Here is a 25896-nt window from a genome sequence, read left to right as displayed (position 1 = left end):
GGAAGGAAGGAAGGAAGGAAGGAAGGAAGGAAGGAAGGAAGGAAGGAAGAAAAGAGGGGGGGGGCTTGACCCTGCTCTCTGGGTGGCAGCCCTACTAGGCTACCTCATGGCTATTGTAGGGTGACTGTCCTGCAAATTCCTGCCTCCTCTACTAGGTTCCCAGCTTGAGGTATAGTTAAAGTTTTGAGATTTTAAATTTTTATGGAGGAGGGAGAGACGGTATCTCATATATAACTAAGCTAGGATTACAGGTCTGTGCCGCAAGGGGTGTGTGTGTGTGTGTGTGTATGTGTGTGTGTGTGTAAAATGGGTGTAGACGTGGCATACATGTGTGGTTAAATGGCAGCCTTGGGTATTAGCTCTTACCTTCAACCTCGCTTGAGGCAGGGCCTCTGTTGTTTGCTGCTGTGTACACAGGCCAGCTTTGGGGTTTACGTGCCCAGGGATTCTGTCTCCACCTCTCATCGCCCTTTAGCCTTACAGGATGACAGATGTGTGCTCCTCTCCCAGTTTTATGTAAATTTAGAGATTTGGACTCAGGTCCTCACATTTGGGCAGCAAGCATTTTACCCACTGAGTCATCTCCTCAGGCCCAGCATTCAGTTTTATCTTTAAAATAAGTACCGACTGGGTGTGGCATACACATGTAATCCTGGCTACTCAGGAGGCGGAGATGGGAGGGCCAAGTGAGTTTCTCTTTCAACACAATGCCAGACCAAAAGCAAATCCCATGCTAGAACCTGTAGGTCCCAGCTTATACGGTGCCCCCAGCTCCCTCCCTAGTAACTGCGATTACTGCCTAGTTTGGGTGACAGATTAGAAAAAAAAATATTTGTTTGTGTGAGCTGATGTCATATGCATGTGTACCCTCAGAGACCTTAAGAGAATGGTACCGGCAGTTGTTGCCTGCCCAACATGGGTGCTGCTGGGACCTGAACTTAGGTCCTCTGGAAGAGCTGCTGCATGCTCTCTTAACTGCCTAGTCATGCCCTCCAGACCCTCTGGTCTTATTTTTTATCTGTTCAAAACACTTTCTTTTATGTAAGTGAGCACATGGCGTAACTCTGTTATCTGCTTATTTCCTTAACAGTATGTCACAAAGACATTCCTAGGCAGTGCTTTCCTGCCCATAGCTGCTTAGTCCCATCTGTTCCCTGTGAGTGAACTTCGCTTTTATTATTACTATTACTATTATTACTATCGCGCTGGGGATTGAACCTCAGGCCTCATATAGGCCAGATAAGCCCTACAAATGAGCCATACTCTAACCCTAGATCCTTCAATAAGTTTTTCAGCCATTATTATTATTATTAGTTAGATAACATTACAGGTTATAGTGGTGCACGCCTTTAATCCCAGCACCCAGGAAGCAGAGGCAGGCAGATCTCTGAGTTAGAGGCCAGGCCTGGTCTACAGAGTTCCAGTACATCCGGGACTACTCAGAGACACCTTGTCTCAAGAGGGGAAAAAAGAAAACTGTGATAGGGATTGGGTGGAGAGATGACTCAATGGTTAAGAACACTTGCTGTCCTTCCAGAGGACCCAGGTTCAATTCCCAGTACCCAAAGGTCAGCTCACAACTGTCTGCAACTGCAGTTCCAGGGCATCTGATGCCCTCTTCGGGCCTCCTTACATCAGGCATGCACAGGCACGTGGCACACAGACTTAAATGCAGGCAAATAACAACATACACATAAAAGTAAAAATAATTATATATATTTAATTAAAAATCTATTTTAAAGCTGGGGTTATGGTGTGGTGGTGTCATGCTTTCCTAGTGAGCATCAAGCCTTGAGTTCCAGAGTGACACATTCCTGTAATCTTAGCACTTGGGAAGGCTGAGGCAGAGGGATTGGAACACTCCAATCCAGTTTTGGCTATGCAGTGAAAACTTGCTCAAAAACTGAACAAAACCCATCCAAACTCTGTGCCAAGTCAGAAGAGTAGCTCCTCCTCCAGGGGCATTCAGACTGGTGTTCCCACGTCCCCACAGGCGAGAAGCCCTACAAATGTTCAGTGTGTGAGTCTGCATTCAACCGCAAAGACAAGCTGAAGAGACATATGCTAATCCACGAACCCTTCAAGAAGTACAAATGTCCCTTCTCGTAAGTAGGGGCTGCCTTATTGATGGGGTTGGACTATGTTACCTCAGAGGGGTTAATGTGGAAGGCTGGACTGAGGGCCTCTTGGGCCCTGCCTGCCTCATTCCCCATTGCCCCCTTGCCTACCCCTTTGATCAACAAAGGCAAGCGCAGGCACCAGCCAGAGGATTTATGCGCCTGCGCTCCCTAACTCGTGACTTTGGGTTCCAGGATGCACACAGGCTGCAGTAAGGAGTTCAACCGGCAGGACAAGCTGAAAGCTCACATTCTCTCCCACGCCGGTAAGAGGCTTAGGTGGGGGAACTGGCTGAGATAAGATCCCCAAGATACAGCTATTGGAAGAGCAGGCACCGGTATGACGCATATTGTCCGTTTCTGCTCATGTGTTCATGGGAACTAGAAGCCAGGTCTGCGCTGGGGGCCTTGGCATAGCAGAGGTGAAGTAGATGCAATCCCAGCCCCTGGGGAAGTAGATGTGAGCTGGACTATGTCGGTGCCATCCAAGGTGTGGCTAAGGGCTTGCCTGGGAAGGCCGGACAGAGGTCCCCAAGCCACCTTCCTGGGCAAACAGGAGTGCTTATCAGCACCCCCTCCACTCTCCATGCCCACCCATCCACTGTGCATGACCAACCCCCTATCCACTGTCCATGCCCACCCCTATCCATTATCCATGCCCAAACCCCCTATCCATTATCCATGCCCAAACCCCCTATCCACTGTCCAGGCTGACTCCATCCACTGTCCATGCCCAACCCCCTATCCACTGTCCAGGCTGACTCCATCCACTGTTCATGCCCAACCCCCTATCCACTGTCCAGGCTGACCCCATCCACTGTTCATGCCCACCTCACATCCACGGTATGTCAGTGTGACATCTTCCCCTTACTGTAACAATCAAAACTCTCTCCAAAAATTCCTGTGGAGATAAAGTGACCTCTGTTAAAAGCTTGAAAATGGTAGCATAGACCAGGAGGATGCCTCAGCTGGTAGATACTTGCCTGGCATGTATAAAGCCCTGGCTTTGATTCCCAATTACACATAAACTAAACATGGAAGCAAAAAACTAGGGGGCTGGAAGCAAGAGTCAAGGTCATCTTTGGCTTCATAGCAAGTTCAAAGCCAGCCTGGGCTATGTGAGACTTCCCCCTCCTTTTTAAATCAGAAATGGGGAGAGTTAATCAAGGACTTTGACTTTGAACAAGGCTGCCAGCTTCTTGCTGGGTGGTCTCAGGCAAGCAGCTGCTCCTTTTGGGCCCCCAACCCCAGGAGGCTGAAGGGTGAAGGTATTTACAGAAGGAGCCTAGCCCAGCAGGGTTGGTGTGGAATCAGGGAAGTCCTCCACAGAGCCTAGGCTTGAGGAGAGAGAGGAGCTAGGAAGAGAGAACAAGTGCAGGCCCCTGGATAAGGAAAGCCCAGAGTGGGGAGGGGGAGGGAGGAGGGGCTGGGCAGACCACTCCCTGATTTGTAGGAAAGGGCCTCAGCAGGGTTTAGGCACCAAGCCGTTTACTGTTTTGTGCTTTACAAAAACATCTCTCTCTCCCATTGGCAGGGGCCTGAGGGGCACAGGTGAGGCCAGCAGCCCAGAGGTGGTGGCTGCCTCTGGCCACCCAGGGAGAAGTGGTGTGACCTACAGAGTCCACCAAGGCTTAAGAATTTAGCAGATTATTTCAGACACGGGGAAAGGCCCAGGGGCAGGAGGATGCACAGTGTTGGGGAAGTGACAGGGGACAGTGGAGCCTGGTGAGGCCTGGCCACACTGACACTTGTCCGCTCCGAGGCTGCAGTTATTCCTGGGTGGGACTTGTGCGGGGTGAGGGGCTGTGCCTCTCCCTGATGGCCCCTCCCTCCCCAGGCCTGAAGCTCCACAAGTGTGGGCTGTGCAGCAAGTCCTTCAGCCGCCGAGCCCACCTGGCCGAGCACCAGCGCTCACACACGGGCAACTACAAGTTCCGCTGCGCCGGCTGTGCCAAGGGCTTCTCGCGACACAAATACCTCAAGGATCACCGCTGCCGCCTGGGCCCCACGAAGGACAAGGACTTGCAAGCCCGGAGGCCTCCCCGGAGGAGAGCAGCCCCACGTGGTGGCGGCAGCATTGTTGGTGCGCACAAGGAGGAAAGCCCTGTGCCCGACCCACTGGGGCTGGAGGAGCTAAAGGCTGCAGGGCCCGCACCCGAGGCTGCTCCAGGCAAGCCACCCTTCGAGCAGGACGCCGTGTTGTCCATCGTGGTGGGCGGAGACCCAGAGCTGGTGGTGCCCGGGCACACCGAGGGTCTGGGGTCCAACCTGGCACTGGCCGAACTGCAGGCCGGGGCTGAGGGTGCATGTGCCATGCTTGCTGTCCCGGTCTACATCCAGGCCTCCGAGTGACCAGGCTGGACTTCCCGGGTGGAGGGCCATGGCACAAGCCCTTTTGGAAGTTATGTATCAACCCTATGCCATAGCTGTCCTTCAATGCCCTTCGAATCGGCTGAGGAGCCCCGTAGCACTCACAGGGGCTGAGGCAGTCACCATAGCTCTAGGGCATAGCAGTGGTAAGAGAGATGGCCAGGGCTGAAGAGATGGCTCAGTGGTTAAGAGCACTGGCTGCTCTTCCAGATGACCCAGGTTCAATTCCCAGCACCCACATGGCAGCTCACAACTGTCTGCAACTCCAAGATCCGACACCTTAACACAGACATACATGTAGGCAGAACAGCAATGCAAATAAAATAAAAATAAATAATTTAAAAATAAATACATAAAAATTAAACAAAAAGAGAGATAGTCAGAACATGAGATGCCCAGGGGCTGAGTGATGGAGGCTGGTACTTGGGTCTTGTCCAAGAGAAGGCTGGGTGGTTCTACCCACCTATCCAGGCTACCTGGGGTGGCCTCAGATCAAGGCTGCTCTTTCTGCTGGCTGAACACTTCCTGGTGGCGCCCTCAGAGGACTGTGTGAGGTGCCTATATAAGTGTCACTCAACCTGGGGCTTAGAGTGTAGCTAGCAGCCAGACCTGGCTTCAGATGTCCCAGTGTGGCTTCGAGCAAGGCGCTTCACCTCTCTCTGCTCCACGTTCCTCACCTGTACGACAGGACTTGATAGAGTGCTACCTCTTAGAGCGTCCTGAGGACAAAGGGCTGCACACAGTACCCACGGCTTGGAAACTGCTCAATAAGTCTCAATAAATGTTTTTATCAGTGACATGTGTCCAAAAGGCTCAGGCCTGAGTCTTAGTGTTTCCTTTCTTAGCCCCGAAGGGGCAGTACTCCTCTCTAAAGCCCAGGCTGATGTGCCCTGTAGCACCCACATCATAGCCAGCCAGGGAGAATCACACAGAGGAGCAGGCTTGCCCAGACGGGTGGTAACTCTGACAGTCTGCAGCACTCAAGAAGCTGAGGCAAGAGGATTTCGAGCTTCAGGTCAGCCTGGGTTACAGGCTACCAACCCCTCTCCTTCATGGGTGGAGACCCGGTGTTTTCCAGATGCTATTACATAGCATGTTCTGTGTGAATGGCCCCTGGAAGAGGTTTATATTTGTGCGTGGGACTTCAGAATCCTGGGTCTTCCCTGCATGCTGTCAGTTCAGAAGCTCTGACTATAGACAGAAGCCCTCCCCATGCTCCACGTCTAGTTGTTCCCTCCATTCCCAGCTGGTTCGGGTGGGAGGCAGGTAGGAGAAAAGGGCCCTTAACTCATGTTTATCCATCTCTTTACAGCCACCCGCTGAACCATGTTGCTTCTGTTACAGAAAGGGAAACTGAGGCAGGGCACAGTAGAGTTGACTGATGACTGAGCTGCCTAGAAGCCTTGGCATGACCTTCAGAAATTCTGTGCTGAGACCCATACCTGACTTCCCACATGGGGGGTGGGGGGTGGGGGCAGCTGCAGGAGGGGCAAAGCCATTGGGGATGGGTGAGGGTTCCAAGTGTCCCATCTGCAAAAGAGTTAGAGGACTGATGGGGACAGGGATTTTTGAAAGAGATGACATTTGAGCTGGGACTTTGTTTTGGTTCACATGATTGGCTGGCCGGCTGGTTGGCTGGCTGGCAGGCTGATTTTCTGAGACAGGGCCTCACTCTGTAGCTTACTAAATAGCCCAGCCTGGCTCCAAACAAGTGCTGGGATTACAGATGTGGCCCCATACCTGCTGCCACAGAGAGCTCGGGTGGAAAGACAAGGGAAGTCAATGAAGGAAGTATGTGTGAAGTCTGGGCTGGAGAATGGCCCAGGGTGACCGGATATATTGGGAGGAGTACATGGGAGGTGACAGCTGCCTTCATACAATGGACACTGCTCATGTCACACTGCCGCAGCCATCAGGTGTGTGCTACTGCTTCCCCGAGTTTAGAGTTGAGGAAGCAGAGGCACAGAGAGGCACACTCCTTGCCCAAGCTCACACAGCGTGCGAGTGGCAGAGCTGGGAGTCAAGCTCTGCTTCCTCATGCTCCCAGCCACTCTGCTCTGTTGACATGTGAGCTTTGAGCTGGTGACAAATGAGAGAGCCTTGGGTAGACGGAAGTTGGCTTTTATTCTCTATATATCAAAGGCGTCCTGGGAGGTAGAGAGCCTGTTTTTAGACTGGAGGGGGACCATTCAGGGAAATATTGACACGCCTGCGTTCGTGCCCAGTTAGAGCTCTGTTCCCAGCAGCACTTGCGTGCTCACGTGTTTTCCATAAACCACTCACTTGCCATAGGCTTGCCATTGTTTGAAGCGCTCAAGTTAGGCACTGAATCCAGTTTGGGAGCTGAGATAAGGCAGTGGGGGCTTCAGAGGTTGCCAGGCCAAAGCCACGGAGCAGGTAAGTGGCAGAGACAGATCACAGAATAAGGCAGATTTGGCCTGGGACTGTGTGAGGGAAGCTGGAGTCGGTTGACACATGTATTCCTAGGTTAGCAGGTGGAGACTGAGCCCCAGAGGAAAGAAAGCCCTTCATCAGGGGTCACAGAGAAGTGGGGGCACAGGATCCAAAGCACCTTGAAGAGCCCCCAGGTTGCTGGACAATGTCGTGTTAAGAGGCTGAGCATCCGGGTCCCGCCCTAATGCAGAAAGAACTCAGACTGGAGTCAGGTAAGGTATGCTTGAATCCCAGCACCGTGCTTTCTAGACCGTGGTGAATGCTTCTGAATCTCAACTTTAATTGGGGTCTTTTATGGTTTCAGAGGTTTAGTTCATCATCACCATGGTAGGATATGGCAGTGTGCAGACAGACGTGGTGCTGGAGAAGGAGCTTGAGAGTTCTGTGTCTTCATCAGCAGGCAGCAGAAGCGACGGTGACACTGGGTGTAGCTTGAGCACAGGAGACCTCAAAACCCGCCCCATAGTGACAGACTTCCTCCAAGGCCACACCTCCTAATGGTGCCACTCTCCCTGGGCCAAGCTTTCAATCACGAGTCTATGTGGGGTATTCCCATCCAAACCACCACAGTATGCTACCTGATGAGGTCTTGTGCCCAGATTACGACCCGCAGGGAGACCACCAGAAACCAGAGAAGTCCAGACTGCAATAAGCCAGGTTTATTGTTAGTGTTATATGAGCTAGCTCGAGACTCACCTCCACACTCGATGCAGCGAGGCAGGGAGGAGCTCGAATCCCTTTGTGGGGTCAGCTTTTTAAAGGCAAAAACGACAAGCCCTTCAAGACCATCAGGGGGCTTGGCACGGGTGCAAGGTCCTTGCTCTTTCCCATCCTGTTACGTCAGCTTGTTCTTTGTTTTCAGAGCAAGGTCACCATATCCCTGAGTCAGGACATCTTTACCAGTTATCAGTCTCCCAGCACTGGGGAGGCAGAGGCAGGTGAATGAGTTCGTGGCCAGCCTGCTCTACAAGAGCTAGTTCCAGGACAGGCTCCAAAGCTACAGAGAAAAAAAGAAAAGAAAAGAAAAAGAAACAAACAAAATATATAAATCTCAGCATTTGAGAGGCAGTGTATGAACTAATCTCTGTGAGTTTGAGGCCAGTCTCATCTGTAAAGCAAGTTCCAGGACTGTTAACACAGAGAAACCCTGTCTCAAAAAAACAAAACAAAATAAGAACAACAAAAACATAAATATATATTAATCTCAGCATTTGAGACACAGTGCATCTACTCATCCCTGTGAACACTTAGAACACTTGAGTCTACATGATGAGTTCTAAGTCAGCCAGGGCCACACAGTAGTAACAGTAGGATTTATTTTTATTGTTAATGTGCCCATGTATGAGTGTGCACGTGGGTGTGTGCATGCCAGGCGTGTGGAGAGGTCAGAGGACGTCTCTGGGGAGTCAGTCACTTCCACTGCTTGGGGCTCAGGGATGGATTTAGGATGGCAAGAGTATCTATCAGCCAGCACATTTCCTACTGAGCAATCTTGATAGCCCCAAGTGTCTTTATGTTTCAATTCATGTCTTTCTTTTCTCTTTTTCTGCCTCTCCTTTTCTCCTGCCCTCCCCTCCTCCTCCTGCCTGGAACATCTGGAACTCAGAGTCATTCAGGTCCACTTGAACTGCCAGCAATGCTGCTGACTTGGCTCCCCCAGGGGAAGACTGTAGCTATGAGCCACCACACCCTGGTAGCCTCAGTTTCAGTTTCTTTCTTCCTTCTTCTCTGTGTAGCAGCTCTGGCTCTCACTCGCTCTGTAGACTCACAGAGATCCACCTGCCCCTGTCTCGTGTGCACCATCATGCCCGGCTAGCCTCAGTTTCTTTAGCAGCAAATTTACTTGACATCTACTTAGTGCCGATCTTTGTGCTTTGAACCTTATTTACATGGCATTGAGTTTAGTTCCACCAAGATTTTTATTTTGGAGCTGGAGAGACAGCTCAGTGGTTAAGAGCACTTGCTCTGGTTGAGAGCTTCAGTTTAGTTCTCAGCACCCACACCCATCACACTATTTCTGACTTTAGTTCTAGAGGATCCACATGCACACATAGGCCAACACTTATGCACATAACCTCCTTTTAAATATAAGACTTTTGTTGCTGTTGTTTTGAGACAGAGGCTCTCTATACAGCCCTTGCTATCCTGGAATTTCCTATGTAGACCAGGCTGGCCTCAAATTCACAGAGATCTGCCTGCCTCTGCCTCCCAAGTAGTGGTGGGATTAAAGGCATAGTGCCACCATGCCCAGCTAAAATTATCTTATTTATTTATTTATAATATATATATATATACATATATATACACATACACTATTCAGTTTTATTTATGTGTCTCTGTGTGTGCCATGCATGTGTTGGTGCTCTTGGAGGCCAGAAGAGGGACTCAGATCCCCTGGAACTGAAGTTACTGGTGACTGTGAGCCACCTGACATGGGTGCTGGGATCTGAACTCAGGTCCTTGTGCTTGCATAGCAAGCATTAAATCAGCAGATCCATCTCTTCCCCATTTTGTTTATTTGAGAAAGGGTCTCCTAGATGTCCAAGATGTAGCATAAGCTAGCCTTGACCTTGCTATGTAGCTTCAGATAACCTTGAACCTCATCTTACTGCCCCTGCTTTCTGAGTGCTGTACCACCACACCAGACATTTCTTTGAGGTTTGTTGTCCTCATTAGAAACAAAAGCTCTATGAAGATTAGTGGGTTGGCCTAAAAGCCTCAGTTGGGCTGCGAAACTTGGGACAGGAAAGTTGACTTGCCTGTGAGACATCACTAGGCACCCCTTCTCCCCCCTCCCCAAAACAGCAAACTTCTGAACAACATACCAACCTCCCTTATTATTTATCACTTCAAGTGTGCAGAAAAATTCATGTTAATCCCACTGATCAGGAATAAGATCACTACCACAGTTTAAAGCCACATTTGAAGCAAGCTTTAATTAAATATTGGTAGGTGGATGGGCTCTGGCCAAGTCCACACCTAGATTTCTGGGAAATGGCCCCAAGTCACCAGTTTAAGACTCATTTCATTTCCCATCAGGTCCAATCAGGGGCAAGCATACTTCCTGACATATTTCCTGCCTGTGAACATCCTGCCCACATGCAATCAAACACTTCTGGTGCAAATGGGTCAAACATGATGTGGGATTTCCCTCTGTATGCTATGTATACTAGTGGTGAATAAAGAAACTGCCTTAGCCTGTTGATATGGCAGAATTTAGGTGGGTGGGGAAAACTATGGAATGGAATGCTGGGAGAAAGGATGCAAAGTCAGAGAGAAGCTATGGAGCCACTGGATAATAGATGCTGGGAACTTTACCTGATAAGCCACAGCCACATCACAATATGCAGTTTAATAGAAATGGGTTAAATTAATATAAGAGTTAGCTAGAGCTAATGGTCCAAGCAGTGATTTAATTAATACAGTTTCTGTGTGATTATTTCGGGTCTAAGCTAGCTGGGTTGCCAGGAACCAAAAAAGTGGCCCCCTCCTTCCAACACAAATTTGTTTAGGGGAGTGAAAACATGTGACTTGTGATCTCCCATAAACAACAGCCTCCAGCATTTCAGGAACCATCTGTCCTTGGGCAAGGGGCTTGCAGACCAGAGACATTTTTTGTTTCAAGGATCTCTTAGGCATAGTAATTAAAACTTAAAATGTAACTTTGGCTCTCACACTGACCTGCAGATGGAATCTTCCATTCCCAAAGTCCCCTTTTCCACCTAATAAAACCCCCAAGCCTCCGCTACTGCAGAGACTACTAGTAGTTTACTATCAGCTGTTTTAACTAAAGAACAATTCTGAGTCTTTCTCTGTCTCACTATCCAGCTCCCAAGTAATGACATGGAGACTTACTAAGTATGATGTTATGATTTTTTAAAAATATTGCAAGATCCCCGATGGCAGTAGGCAGCAGAAATGCTGTAGGTCCCCAAATGGTGATAGCAAGCCATGTGGCGGCAGGCAGCAGGCCCTGGGAGCAGCCAGTCACAGGCAGAGATGCCTGCCAATCCCCAGGTGGCTGGTCCCAGGCAGGGAGACACATGGCGGGCAGGCAGGAGACAGGGACATGGGTAGACACATCGTACAGAATAGAATTGGATATTTATTAGTTAAATTATAAAATGGGAAGGAAAGAGGGGAGAAGGGGGAATGGAGGAGGGGGAGGAAAGAAGGAGAAGAGGATAGAGCAAGAGAGAAAGGAGAAGGGGGAAGAAAAAAGGGACTGCGAGAGAAGTCAAGATGGTGGGGGGGGGGGCTGTAGGAAGTGGGCGTGGCTTGTCTCTTAAAGTGATGGAACAATCATAACATATGAAAGCTTGGCCTTCGCTTAGGCTTGTCCCACTAGCTCTTAGAACTTAAATTAACCCATTTATATTAATCTACATTTTGCCTCGTGGCTTTTTACCTTTCTTTCATTTGGTACGTCTGACTCACTCCATGTCTCATTGGCATCTGACACTCATCTAGATTCATCTCCTATTTCCTTTCTCTCTGCCCAGAAGTGCTACCTATACCTCTTGCCTAACTATTGGCTGTTCAGCTCTTTATTATACCAACCACAGCAATACACCTTCACACGGTGTACAAATATCCCACACCAGAGGTCAGTCTCTGATTCCATGCTGCCTCCATCAATCCCATTCTAACAAAGGCAAAGACTTTTGCTCATAGACACACACACACACACACACACACACACACACACACACACACATACTGTCCCTAAAATTACCCAGGAATTCTTCGATCAACATATGTGGAATGGACAACACACTATAAAAGAACCTGACACAGGGCTGGAGAGACGGCTCAGAGGTTAAGAGCACTGGCTCTGTTCTTCCTGAGTTCAATTCCCAGCAACCACATGGTGGCTCACAACCATCTATAATAAAATCTGGGGCCCTCTTCTGGCCTGCAGATGTACATGGCGGCAGAACAGTGTATACATAATAAATAAATCAATCTAGGGGGCTGGAGATATGGCTCAGTGGTTAAGAGCATTGCCTGTTCTTCCAAAGGTCCTGAGTTCAATTCCCAGCAACCACATGGTGGCTCACAACCATCTGTAATGAGGTCTGGTGCCCTCTTCTGGCGTACAGGTGTACATGGAGGCAGAACAGTGTATACATAATAAATAAATCAATCTAAAAAAAAAATAAGAACATGATGTAAGTTGTGTCCTCTCATCTCACCACAGGCAGCTAAGAATAACTTTCCCCAGGTAGATTCTGCTTTGTGGGCTTAGCCGCAGTCTGAGAGAGGACATTTCAATGGTCTGAAGGTTGAGCAGAGACAATCTGGAAAAATGACTGAAGTAATAGCTTGCAAGTCTCGGATGACTGAGCAGGTCCCTAGGAAAACAGGTTGGACCAGTTTTGCTCCCATGCCCCCATGCCCCACCCTGCAGGGAAGAAGGGAGGCCTCCAGTGCAGGTACTCCCAACCCCCACAACTTCAATCTGTCCTCCGTGTTCTCAGCGCCCTGGACAGCTGGGAATCACAGACACTGACAGGGTCTGCACACAGGGTTAAGGGTCTGCACACATTCTCTCGGGATATCTGGGGCACATTTAAGAGCCCTCGTCCTGAGACAGGTGTCCCTTGTATAGTCACAGCACACACACTGTGCTCGGGAGGAAAGGGCCCCTTACAAGGTCTCCCGGGGCAAGGCTCCCCATCATCCCTACCTCTGTCCTTTGATTAACTCACTTAGCAAATGCTGTTAAGTTTTTTCAGCCCAAGACGCCTCTCTGCTGATGCAATAATCCAAATCAGACCAAATCAAACCAAATTAGAAGAAGCCCAGGTTTAATGGATGCCAGTGCTCCTGGGTGGCCCTCTAGGTTTTCCTAGAGGAGGAAAGGAGAACTGAGGAGGCCACGTGTTTGTTTTCTGGGGGGCAGTTTAAATAGCCTGTGGGAGTGGTCTTGACCCTCCCTGGGGAGGGGTCACTGTTTGGCAGCCTTTCCCAGAGGTGGAGTCTGGATTGAGGCGTCTCCCAGGGGAGGGGGCTTGAAATGGAGCTGGATGAAGCCCCACCCAAGCATCCCAGACTTTTTTGGATAAGGATGTTAGGAGCTGAGGTGATGCTTCCAACCAACCAAATACTTTCCTAGCTTTGAAGATAGCATCACGAACACCATGATTTGTATGATCCTTTGTGGAGATAAAAGATGAGCACAGTAAATACAACAATTACGTGGTTTGTTGTAAATCAGAAAAGAATAAAAAGGGGAAGTGTGGAATGAGGGAGTGAGGTGCCTGCAGGAAGAGGGCAGAGCAGGGAGGATCCGCCAGCATTATCAGGGACACTTGAAAATGTAGTAATAGGAGCGGCGGGGCTGCGTCCCCAGCACCCCGGTCGCCTGCTAGCTTAAGCCCCAAAATAATTACATGGACACTGTATTCTTTTAAACACGGCTTGGCGCATTAGATCCAGCCTCTTCTCAGCTAACTCTCGCACCTGGACTAGCCCATTTCTAGTAATGTCTGTAAGCACCCCAAGGTGCGCTTACCGGGAAGATTCTAGCCTTCGTCCATCCTGGGTCGGAGTTCATTGTGTCTGCCCCGGAGAGGGGAGCCTGGCCTCTGAGCTCACTTCCTCTTCCTCCCAGCATTCTGTTCTCTTTACTCCACCTATCTAAATTCTGCCCTATCAGATGGGCCATGGCAGTTTCTTTATTAGCCAATGACCTTACTCCATCATCCCCCCTTTTTCTGTTTAAACATGTCGTTTCTGACATGTGTGTCGTTTCCGACATATGTGTCGTTTCTGGCACGTGTGTCATTTCCAGCATACGTATCGAATCCGGCAAGCGTACTGTTCCTGGCACGCGTATCGTTTCTGACATATGTGCCGTTTCCTGGCACGTGTGTGGCCTCCTGGCATGCGCCTCATTCCTGACACTTGTGTCGCTTCCTAACATGCATGCCGTTTCTGGTACGCATGCCAAGTCTGGCACACGTGTCATTTCTGTAGTGTGTGCCATTTCCGACATACGTGTTGTTTCTGACATACGTGTCATTACTGGCACGTGTGTCTTTTTTGCGCGTGTCATTTCTGGCACACACGTCGTTTCCGGCATGTGTCGATTCTGGCATGCGCGTCGTTTCCGACATACTTGGCACTTCCGACACACATGGCACTTCCGACACACATGGCACTTCCGACACACATGTCATTTCTGGCACGCGTGCCGCTTCTGACATACGTGTCGGCCCCGGCATGTGTGACGTTTCTGACACATGTGCCATTTCCTGGCACGTGTGTGGCCTCTTGGCATGTGCCTCATTCCTGACACTTGTGTCGCTTCCTAACATGCATGCTGTTTCTGGTACGCATACCAAGTCTGGCACACGTGTCATTTCTGGAGCGCGTGTCGTTTCTGACATATGTGTTACTTCTGACACATGTGTCATTCCTGGCACGCGTGACGGTCCTGCCACGAGTGTCGTTTCTGGCACATGTGTCGTTTCCGGCACACGTGTCATTTCCGACACACGTGTCATTCCTGACACGCGTGTCGTTTCTGACACACGTGCCGCTTCTGGCACACGTGTCATTTCTGGCATGCGTGTTGTTTCTGACACATGTGTCACTTCCGACATGTGTGTCATTTCTGGCATGCGTGCCGTTTCTGACATATGCATCGGTCCCGACATGTGTGACGTTTCTGACACATGTGCCGTGTGTGGCCTCTTGGCATGCGCCTCATTCCTGACACTTGTGTCGCTTCCTGACATGCATGCTGTTTCTGGTATGCATACCAAGTCTGGCACACGTGTCATTTCTGGTGCGCGTGTCGTTTCCAACATATGTGTTACTTCTGACATATGTGTCATTCCTGGCACGCGTGCCGCTTATGACACATGTGTCATTTCTTGCACACGTGTCGTACGCGTGTCGTTTCTGACACACGTGCCGTTTCTGACATACGTGCCACGTGCCGTTTCTGACATATGTGTCGGTCCCGACACGTGTGACGTTTCTGACACATTCGCCGTGTGTGGCCTCTTGGCATGCGCCTCATTCCTGACACTTGTGTTGCTTCCTGACATGCATGCTGTTTCTGGTACACAAACCAAGTCTGGCACACATGTCATTTCTGGAGCGTGTGTCGTTTCCGACATATGTGTTACTTCTGACATATGTGACATTCCTGACACACGTGTCATTTCTGACGCACGTGCCATTTCCCGCACACGTGTCGTTTCTGGCACGCGTGTCGTTTCTGACACGTGTGCCACTTCCGACATGTGTGCCGTTCCCGGCACGCGTGCCGTTCCTGACATACGTTTCGTTTCCGGCACTCGTGCCGTTTCTGGCACGCGCGTTGTTTCTGACACGTGTGCCCCTTCCAACATGTGTGTCATTCCTGTCGCTTCTGACATATGTGGCATTTCTGACATGCGCGTCATTTCTGAAATATGTGTCTTTTCTGGTACGCGTGTCGTTTCTGACATACGTGTCGCCCCCGACACGTGTGACGTTTCTGACATATGCACTTCTGGCACGCATGTCGTTTCTGACACATGTGCCGTTTCCTGGCACGTGTCTGGCCTCCTGGCATGCGCCTCGTTCCTGACACTTGTGTCGCTTCCTGACATGCATGCCGTTTCTGATACGCCTGCGAATATGTGTCTTTTCTGGCACACGTGTCGTTTCTGACACGCGTGTCCCTTCTGACACATGTGACGTTTTCTGACATGCGTGTCCCTCCTGACACTTGTGACGTTTCTGGCACGCGTGTTCTGACACATGTGCCGTTTCCTGGCACGTGTCTGGCCTCCTGGCATGCGCCTCGTTCCTGACACTTGTGTCGCTTCCTGACATGCATGCCGTTTCTGATACGCCTGCGAATATGTGTCTTTTCTGGCACACGTGTCGTTTCTGACACGCGTGTCCCTTCTGACACATGTGACGTTTTCTGACATGCGTGTCCCTCCTGACACGTGTGACGTTTCTGGCACGCGTGTTGTTTCTGACATACGTATCGGTTCTGGCACGCATGTCGTTTCTGACATACGTATCGTTTCTGGCACGCCTGTCGTTTCTGGGACGCGTGCCGTTTCCTGGCACGTGTGTGGCCTCCTGGCATGCGCCTCATTCCTGACACTTGTGTCGCTTCCTGACATGCATGCCGTTTCTGGTATGCATGCCAAGTCTGGCACACGTGTCTTTTCTGGCACGCGTGCCGTTTTTGACATGCGTGTCATTTCTGGCACATGCTTCATTTCTGACATACGTGTCGTCTCTGGGACGCGTGGCGTTTCTGGCACGTGTGTCGTTTCTGACACGTGTGTTGTTTCTGGCATGCGTGTCATTTTATGTGTCATTTCTGACATGCAAGTCGTTTCTGGCGTGCGTGTCGTTTCCGGCACGCGTGCTGTTCCTGGCACGCATATCGTTTCTGACACATGTGCCATTTCCTGGTACGTGTGTGGCCTCCTGGCATGCGCCTCATTCCTGACACTTGTGTCGCTTCCTGACATGCATGCCGTTTCTGATACGCCTGCCAAGTCTGGCACACGTGTCATTTCTGGAGCGCGTGTACATCTTTGTCATGAACTCAGCTCTAGAGTCCAACAACCAAGAAAGGACAGCACTTGGACTTTGGGGACCATCTTGAGGTTATAGAAACTCTTCCAGCAATCATAGGAAATCATTCCCTATAATTACTAGAAGATTGGTGTCCTGTGGATGTGTTCTAGGCTGTCATTCTCAAGGTCAATAAATGCATACACACTCTCAGAAAAAAAAAGTTCTTTGAGAGGAAGAGAATATTCTGGATTATCTAGTTGGACATGGTGTAATTACATGAAGAAGCTCCTCCTGGCTTTGAAAGTAAGGAAAGGCCAAGCCGAGAAACACAGACTTTAGAATCCCAGAAAAGCACTGGTGGCTCAATAGGAAAAGGGACTTGCTGCCAAGACCCAAGATATCTCTCTCTCTCTCTCTCTCTCTCTCTCTCTCTCTCTCTCTCTCTCTCACACACACACACACACACACACACACACACAACTGTAGTTTTTTTTCTAACACAGAAAAGTCATGGATAGATTAGTTTTCCCCTAAAGCCCTTGGAATAAACATAGCTTTGACCTTAGCAAGAAACGTATCAGACTTCTGACCTCCTAAACTATGCAAAAAAGTTATATTTTGCTGTGAGCCACTGTGTTTATAGTCATTTGTTATAGCAGCAACAGGAAGCTAGCACCCCTCCCCATGGGCTGTCCCCTCTTCATCCTTACCCCTTTCATTCTTTAGGTGGTAACCAAAGGAAGCCTAAAAAAGATAAACAAAACAAAAACTAAGCTATATAATCCTAGCACTCAGGAGGTAGAGGCATGAGGATCCAGCGTTCAAACCCAGTCTTGAGTCTTGTCTACATCATTGAGATTGAGGCCAGCCAGGATTACATGAGACCGCATCTCAAAACCAGACAGCTTTTTAGGTTGGGGTGTAACTTATTGGAGGAATGAGTTCCTCACTTGTACAAGGTCCTAGATGAATCCCCAATAGAACAAAACAATCCTAAAAAGGTCTAGAGAGGTGGCCCAGTGGTTAGAACCCTTGCTGTTCTTGGGAAGGACAAGAGTCTGGTTCCCAAAACTCATGTCCAGAGATTCACAACCACCTATGATTCCCAGTGATGTGAGGCCCTTTTCTGTCCTCCACGGGCACATAAATAAAACATTGTTTATATGTATGGTTATATCTATGTAGGCCAGGCTGCACTAGAGACTCAAACTCTCTCTCTCTCACACACACACATACACACACACACACACACACACACACAGAGGGAGGTTTTCAGCTGTAGCAGGAAAAAAAGCTGCGCTGTTTAAAAATGCCGGCTTTCTGGGCTGTCCTGCCAGGGCAACCTCTGACTCTTTTAGGCAGGCAGTTCGTGCGGTTTGCGAGCACAGGCCGCTGAAGCTCGCTTGCTGGCAGGGACCTTGAAACGCCATAGAGTTGTGGCAGTAACGTGATCTGGAGAGTATCAAACTGTTACAGGAAGCTGAAGGGCAGGAGCTGTCATCTTTGGTAACTGCTTCCAGGTGGTAGGGCCTATAGTCCCTGTGACCCTGAAGGATACACTATAGTCCCTTGTGTTGTCACTTGGCTTCCACAGACTCGCTGAACCCACCACTGTCTCAAGAAGTGGCCCCCTCCAGCTCACATCTCCTTACTCCCCTCAGCTTGGGTCTGTCTTATCCCCATTGCTGAATCTGCACAGATTTCACTATGTAGCCCCATATGACCTAGAACTAGGTATGTAGACCAGGCTGGCCTCAAACTCACAGAGATCCACCTGTCTCTGCCTCCCGAGTGCAGGGATTGAAGATGTAAGCAGCATTATTTTAGGTATAAAAGAAAAAGATTTAGGTCAGTGGGAAAGTTCTTTCTCAGCACAGGAAAGGCCCTGGGTTCAATCCCTAGCACTGGAAAAGGGGGGAAAAAGATATTCCACATGGCATGGTGTTTTGTGTCTCTAATTCCAGCACTTGAGAGAGTTTTGGGCCTAGCTTCTTTCATTCAAGGTAACACATGTTGTGCTTAGTGTTTCCACATAGTTTCAACACTTTTTTGTTTTTGTTTTGTTTAAGACAAGGATTTTTCTGTGTAGCCCTGGCTGTCCTGGAACTCATAGAGATCTGTTTGCCTCTGCTTCCCAAGTGCTAGGATTAAGGATGTGTGCCGCCACCACCGCCTGGCTCGTTTTAACAGTTGTTTGTTTTATTTTGCTATAGTTTTCTGAGACAGAGTTTCTATCGCAGCCCTGGGACCAGCCGCTAGGCAGCTCAGGGTTCAGAGGGAAGCCATGCCACTGGCGAAGCTAGGACTTTTCTATCTGAGACAGTTAAGAAAAAGATGCTCCCACATTCTCTGAGGTTTCTTTCTTCACTCACCAGCCTCTTCTGATGAACTCTGGGCTGGATCTGGCTGCCCCGGGGAATAGCGCCGTTTTACTATTCCCATAACACCTGGGACAATTTCACATTTACAGTTGTGGAAAGGAAGAAGTACCTGCTCAAGCGAGTACTCAAGGCTGACTTGAATTTTTGGAGTTGAATCCACTGTCAAGGTGGCTAGGGTCTTAGGTTTTGGAAAGCCTGTGAGGTGAATGAAGGGTAGAAAGACCGCCTACCCAAGCAGAGAACTAACTGGGCTGGTAAACTTAGTTGTCAGTTTCCAGATCTTCATTCACTTACCTATAAAATAGAAATAGCAGGCACAGACCTTTAATTCCAGAACTCCAAGAGCAGAGACAAGATCAAGATTCAAGGCTAGCTTCTGCTACATTAGGAGTTCAAGGCCAGCTTAGGATATGAAAACCTGACTCCAAAACAGGAAAAGCATATTATCTACCATAAACTGCTTATGAGAATCAAATGTGATCATGTGCTTTGGGGGCTAGGAATGAAGCCCAGGCCTCTACCACGGCGCAACACTACGAAACTCTCTCTTTGTAATAGCTGTTTTCTCTCCCTGTTCTTCCGCCTCTACGGAACACATGCCAAGGAGACTACGTTTCCCAGCATGCCACCTCGCCCTTTGACCTCGGCGAGGCTAAAGAGGTGCGCCGTCGTACGCCACGAGCCGGAAGACTCGGACTCCCGGCATGCAGCGCACGGTGCTCCCTTAGACTCGAGGGGCTGCGGGCGCGTGATGTTCTGGGAGCTGTAGTCAGCGGCGCGTTGCCCTGACGCCGGCCCGGCCCGGGCGTGGGGGCCTGTGGGAGGTTGCGCGGCCGGGCCCAGCTGCGGGGCGGAGGTGGAGGCGAGGCCTGCGGCTGCGGGGAGCGGCGGGGCCGGGAGCGGGCGCCGGAGCTGAGCCGAGCCGGAGCAGGCGCCGGAGGCCGGCGCGGCGAGCAGCAACCATGTCGGTCTTCGGGAAGCTGTTCGGGGCTGGAGGGGGTAGGGGGAGCAAGGGCGGCCCGACCCCCCAGGAGGCCATCCAGCGGCTTCGGGACACGGAGGAGATGCTTAGCAAGAAGCAGGAGTTCCTAGAGAAGAAGATCGAACAGGAGCTGACGGCTGCCAAGAAGCACGGCACCAAAAACAAGCGCGGTGAGGCGGCCCCGACCCCATCAGACTCTCCACTGCCTCTCCTAAGGCTCCCCAGGCCCGAACTCCACTTTGTCTGACTCGTTTCGGGGAGGGGCGGGGGTCTCCTTTAACCCTGGAACTCTTCGGCTAGACTGCTTTCGGTGCCTCTCCCGGCCAGGGACCCCTTTCCACCAGACTCCTGTGTCTCCTTGAGCCGGCTCTCTTCCCCCATCGGGCTCCCTTCAAACTCTTCGCTACCGTCTCAGGCCTCTCCTGACCCAGATCTCACAGCACGTTAACTCCGTGCTCAGTCTGTTCCACTGTCTTAACTGTGTTCTTCTCTCTCCGGCCTCACCCACCTTACCAGCCACTGCGTCCACTCCCACCCTGGCTCATTTCGTTTCCGCACCCTATCATTTATGTGTCTCGGTACACCTCTGCCCTCCTCCGAGCCCTGGAGTCTGGTCTGGAGTCTGAGCTGTCTTTGGCCTCTGACTCAGGAGCCTTCTTGAAAAGCCTCCTTTATGGAGAGAAAAGAGGATTGGGGAGTGAGGAGACCCTCTGGTACCCACTCTGTTCAGTTGTTGAGTGAGACTGGACAAGTTTGAGACCTCATTTTCCGCACCCACTAGGTAGGATCTGGCCTCTGTGAGGCCCAAGATGTGGCTATCCCAGTGGTTCTCTTTTGCTTTCCTCATACCCAGGCCTTTTCGAAGCTTCCGTATTGTAAGCCTGATCCCTGTGACTCACCACTACTTTCCTGCCCTTCCTGAATCAGAAAGAAGGCGGACTCTGCCTCAATTGGCCCAGTTCAGCCCTGTTGTGATTGCTACTTACTTCCTGTTGTGAGTCTGTCTAGAAAAGTGCCTTGTGGTTCTCTCACGGAAATGAATGTGAGAACGCTTTAGTGACGGTAAAGAATGTCAAAACGTTCCGCTTTTTTTCTTGGGGTGTGTGTGGGGGGTGTGTTTCAAGATAGGGTTTCTCTGCGTAACAGCACTCGCTTTGTGGATCAGGCTAGTCTCTAGCTCCCCGAGGTCCACCTGCCTGAGCGCTGGTTAAAGAAAGGCATTCGTCACCACCGCCAGGCAGATGCTCTTGTTTTTTTTTTCGTCACAGCAGTGTGAGCATGAATCATAGCGTAGCAGTTCTCCCTTTGAAGGTGGGCCAAAGGTGAGAGGAGGTTTAGGAGTCATACAGCAAGTGTTTAACCTAAAAAGTTCTCAGGGAAGTTTGTTCTGGGATTGGAAACTGGTGGGTTTGTCCTTCAGGAAGGATATCTAATATCTAGCACATAGTAGGGGCTTAACTAACATTGTGAACATCTGCTTGATATTTTCTCATGATATGATTGATGGTCTGTCCTGAGGATGCTCCTCACTGATAGCATCCATTCTGGAACTTCTGAGCACCCAGTGCATCCAGTCAGATTCATAGAGGGAAACCAAAGAGCCTCCACTTTAAAGAGAGAGAGACTGGTTGTGCCCGGCCCTGTAGGCCTGTAACCCAGCTTCTGGGAGGCAGAGGCGGGAGGGTCAAGGTTGTCCTTGCTTATGGATCTAAAAGAGATAGCTAGGTTGGGCAAGACACTAAGGGAAGAAAGTGACCCTTTTGGAGATGTCAGTGGTGAGCATTCAACGAGAAAAAGTTGGTTCACAGTGAGCGGGAAGGGTGCTGTTAGGGTAGGATGGTCTTTAGAAGGTTGTAGTTAGAACCGAGTTTTTTTTTTTTTTTTTTTGAAGGAACCACCTTTGGGGGACTTGTTCCCTGCTGGGAGGACAGCACAGTGATGGTTGGCAAGATTTAAGAAATTGAAGGATCTCTGTCTCTGGAACGTAGTGATTGAGGGGAGACTGGAGTAAATAAAAGGAGGGTGTGGGCCTTGAATGGCTGACAGAGTTTGGATTCTGAGTGGAGGGAAAGCTTTTGAGAGGTGTTATTCTGAAGCAAGTCCTAATCATTGGTAAGAGTGTTAAGCACCTGGCTGCTCTCTCGAGAGTGGTGGGGGGGTGCAGTCCATCTGTGGGCTGGACACCAGTTGTAGCTGTGGAGACGGAGAGTAGGCCTGTGCTCCTTAATCAGCTCTTTTCTCTGACAACTCTCCCTTAATCAGGGTCCTTTTTCCCTGGCAGTAATTAGTCCTGTTTTTTGCCAGTCTGCATGTTTGAAAGCTGGCCTCTGTACAGTGGAGTGGAGGAGAGTGTCCGTGTACATCCTCCCCATCCCCATAGGACGCCAAGCACAGCAGCTGCCATATGGTAAGAGATCAATAGCTCAGAGCTCCTGGTTGAGGGCTAGCTTAGTTTCTGCAGTTGTAGAGGTGACTGAATGGGCTCAAGATGCTTGTAGAGAGAAAGCAACCTCAGCCGAAATAACTTTGTTCAAAGTGGTGTCTGTCTCTTTGAGTTTGCCTGTGAGGGTACAGGCTTCTCTTCTTTTTATTGTCCTAAGGTCTCATAGTTGTGTGTTCTTGTCCTGGGACCTAACCCACTTCCTCAGACGCTGCTGTGGGTTTTACCACCACCATTTATTTACTGTGCTATTTATTTACTGACCCAGGACTGCGTTTGGACTCTGAGCAGCAGAGCTGAGAAAACACAGCCTGTCTTCCTGGGAGAATTCAGGATTGGAAATGTGGGGCTGGGCTGGGCCGGGCCAGGAGTAATTCTAGAAGTCAGTGGTGAAGTGTGTTTAAAGGATTGAGGTTACGGGAGGTGAGGGAGCTTCTTGTCTGGAGTGAAGGGAGGAGGCTTTGTGGAGGAAGGAGAATGAGGTGGGTCGCCAAGGGTTTAGTGTGTTGAGGAGCAGCAAGAATGCCTCCCAGCAGGAGTCTGAGACAGGACACTATACCATGAACTCAAATTGTTCTTAATAATAAAAACCCAGAGTCAGATAGAGGGGTTGATGCTGGAAGATTAGAGAAGCAGAGTGGCCAGCCACTAGTTCTTACCTCTACCAATGCTCAGACCAAAGGGACAATCCTGTCTTTATGACTCCTCAGACTGCATTGAGCTCCTGTCTCCTCTTGCTTTATATATATTCCTCTCTCTGCCCAGCCATATCCCTTTCTGTCTTCACCTCCCTTGTGCTGGGATTAAAGGTGTGTGACTCCCAAGTGCTGGGATTAAAGAGCCACCACCGCCTGGCTCTGTTTCTCTTGGATTGATCGTCTTCTTCTATCTCTTGAGTACTGGGATTAAAGGTGTGTGCTACTGCTTCCTGGCCTCTGTGGCTAACTAGTGGCTCGCGTCTGCACTCTCATCTCCAGGCAAGTTTTATTTGTTAGATTACAAACAAAATGTCACTGCAGGATACGCTGTATGTAATCTTGGAGAGTGGCTTCTAGCCTTTGGACCTTGCCCTGGATGTGTAGAGAAGCCATTGGTGCTTCTTTATAGTAGAAGATCTTATCCATTTGGGTTTTTTTTTTTTTTTTGGTTTTTCGAGACAGGGTTTCTCTGTGGCTTTGGAGCCTGTCCTGGAACTAGCTCTGTAGACCAGGCTGGTCTCGAACTCACAGAGATCCGCCTGCCTCTGCCTCCCGAGTGCTGGGATTAAAGGCGTGCGCCACCATCGCCCGGCATCCATTTGGGTTTTGAAAGGACATTCTGAGCAGCAGCATAAACAGAGGTATGTAAACTGACCAGGGAGGAACTGAGGCAGGAGTAAGGTATAAGATTAGGAGGCAGAGGCAGGGTGGTCTCTGTGAGTTCGAAGCCAGTCTGGTGTACATAGCTAGTTCCAGGACAACTAGGGCTACACAGAGAAACCCTGTCTTGGAAAAAAAATAAACAACACAAAAAACAAAAACCCTTGGTAAAAGAAGGGAAGAACAGGAAGGAGGAAGAGGAGGGACTGAGACATATGATCATCTTTCTTGGGGAACTAACAAAGTGCTACCTACGCAGGTGCCCAGGAAGTTTGGGAGATTCTTGTTGGTAGGCCTCAACTTGAGGCTGGTTTCTGTTTTAAACCATATAAATCTGATCAGTGGTAACTATCAGATAAGTGCCTTCTATCCTGTTCTTTCACACATCTTAGGTGATCCTCACCTCAGCCAGGTAGGAATATTTCACAAGTGAAGATAAACTTAGGTCTCCTGGATGGCAGGGTCTGTGTCCTGGTCAGGTCTGTATTCTTAGCACTGAGCAGGGGAACTAGGACCAGAGAACATGAGAATGAATATATGACCAAAGGAAGGGAAAAGGAATTGGAAAAAACATGTGACCCAAATTTTGTTCTTATCTGTGGAGCCACGGCCTGGGATGCAGTGCAAATAATGAGTTCTCTCTCCAGCCCCTTTACTTTAGAATGAAACTGTTATTGTTGCCATGATCGTTCCTATTATTATTATGTGGGGGTACTCAGGGCACAGCAGACGTGAGTGGTTAGCAGACAACCTTCAGGAACTGGTTCTCTGACTCTACTTCTGTGGCTCAAACTCAGCCATCAGACTTGTATAGCTAGCACCATCTGAGCCATCTTGCCAGCTCCTTGTTTTAATATTTTTTTAAGTGGAGTGTGGGCAATGAGGGGGTGGGACTTGCTGTGTATAGCCCAGGCTACCCTTGAACTTGTGACTCTTTGCCTCAGCCTCCTGAGTGCAGGGATTCTGAGTTACAGGTGTGGATCATCTCATCTTTATTAGTGTCTCTTTGTGTAGGACAGTTTGGTGGAGTTGGTTCTCTCCTTCCACCATGTGGGTAGGGGTTGGGGTAAACTCAGGTAGTCATGTTTCTAGGCCAGTGCCCTTTTACCTGTTGAGCCGACTTAGTGCCCCAGTTTCCTATCTTTCTCTGGCATGGCGGCTAATTAAGGACATATCTACTTAGGTAGTTCAGATCTTCTCTTCTTATTTTAATCGACGAAAGGAGCTTGTCGGAAGGACCTATTTTAGTCACACAGTTGTGTAAGATTATGTGATGGAGACTGGTGGTCACATCCTGTGTTGGTACATTTGTACAGATACATGGGAGCAAGTCAGTCCATAGACTGTTAGGTTCCGTTGAGAATGTTGGACCAATGTAAAAGCCAGTATCTTACGGGAAACACATCTTCATTAAGTTCTGCTCATTGCTGACATCAGGGTAGCATCCTCATGTTTAATAAAGTCACTAATTCGTTAGCATATGGAAAGGTGTCTTACTAAATTATATGGATAGTGAATGTGGCCTTTTGGTTCTTGATATCATCTGAAAACCATAGTATCTTAATAGTGTGTGTGCCAGCTGGACTGTCTATCCCAGAGACCCTTGGATGGAAAACTTGAAACTCACCCAGGAACTAAGCAGTAGGAATTTCCCTTGATGACATTTTAGCTTCTTTATTTAGGACATAGTTTTATTTATTTTTTTAAGACAGATGGAGTATCAGAGAGGCCCTATGTGTTTGACTGTTCAAACATACTGCTGTCTTTGATTCAAATGAAAATATCTTTTTTTGGTAAGAAGATTACATGCTCATGTGTGCATGCTTGTGTGTGAACATTTGTATATGTGGAGGGAGGCCAGAGGTCAACCTTGAGTGTCATTCCTCGGGAGTTATCTGTCTTGTTTTATGAGACAGGGTCTTCCACTTGGACCTGGCCTGGCTGGCCTGTCAGCCTCAAGGGTTCTTCTCTTTCTACTTCTGCAGTGATGGAGTTACAGATAGACTTCACCCTTCCCAGCTTCCCCTGGCTGCGTGATTTCCCCAGCCTGTGTGTGTGTGTGTGTGTGTGAGAGAGAGAGAGAGAGATATCTGCCTCCTGAGTGCTGGTACTAGAAGTGTGTGCCACCATGGATTGTTTTACAAGAGAAAGAGAACTATAATGGTCTCCACCCAGCACTTGGGTGGCGTGAGACCAAGTTTGTTTGTTTGTTTGTTTTTGTTTGTTTTTCTTACAAACAGGGTTTCTCTGT

The 25896-nt window shown here is 49.4% G+C and overlaps 2 protein-coding genes across 2 annotated transcripts in view; both read left to right on the top strand.

Moving 5' to 3' along the window:
• Positions 1-5277, top strand: part of Znf341 (zinc finger protein 341) — a 34209-nt gene extending 28932 nt beyond the window's left edge. Inside the window, 3 exon segments of the mRNA XM_050151252.1 lie at positions 1994-2105; positions 2313-2383; positions 3955-5277. Of these exon segments, the coding sequence (XP_050007209.1) occupies positions 1994-2105; positions 2313-2383; positions 3955-4469 (698 nt within the window). The 3' untranslated portion in view covers positions 4470-5277.
• Positions 5278-19688: 14411 nt separating this feature from the next.
• Positions 19689-25896, top strand: part of Chmp4b (charged multivesicular body protein 4B) — a 36030-nt gene continuing 29822 nt past the window's right edge. Inside the window, exon 1 of the mRNA XM_050151186.1 lies at positions 19689-20017. Coding sequence (XP_050007143.1) covers positions 19828-20017 — 190 coding nt within the window. The 5' untranslated portion in view covers positions 19689-19827. The remainder of the gene's footprint in view (positions 20018-25896) is intronic.

The sequence above is a fragment of the Alexandromys fortis genome, unplaced genomic scaffold, assembly GCF_014885135.2.
Source record: "Alexandromys fortis isolate MF-2015 unplaced genomic scaffold, M_Fortis_MF-2015_v1.1 scaffold_27, whole genome shotgun sequence".
In the NCBI taxonomy this organism is placed as follows: domain Eukaryota; kingdom Metazoa; phylum Chordata; class Mammalia; order Rodentia; family Cricetidae; genus Alexandromys; species Alexandromys fortis.
This window is presented reverse-complemented; position numbering and strand designations above follow the sequence as displayed.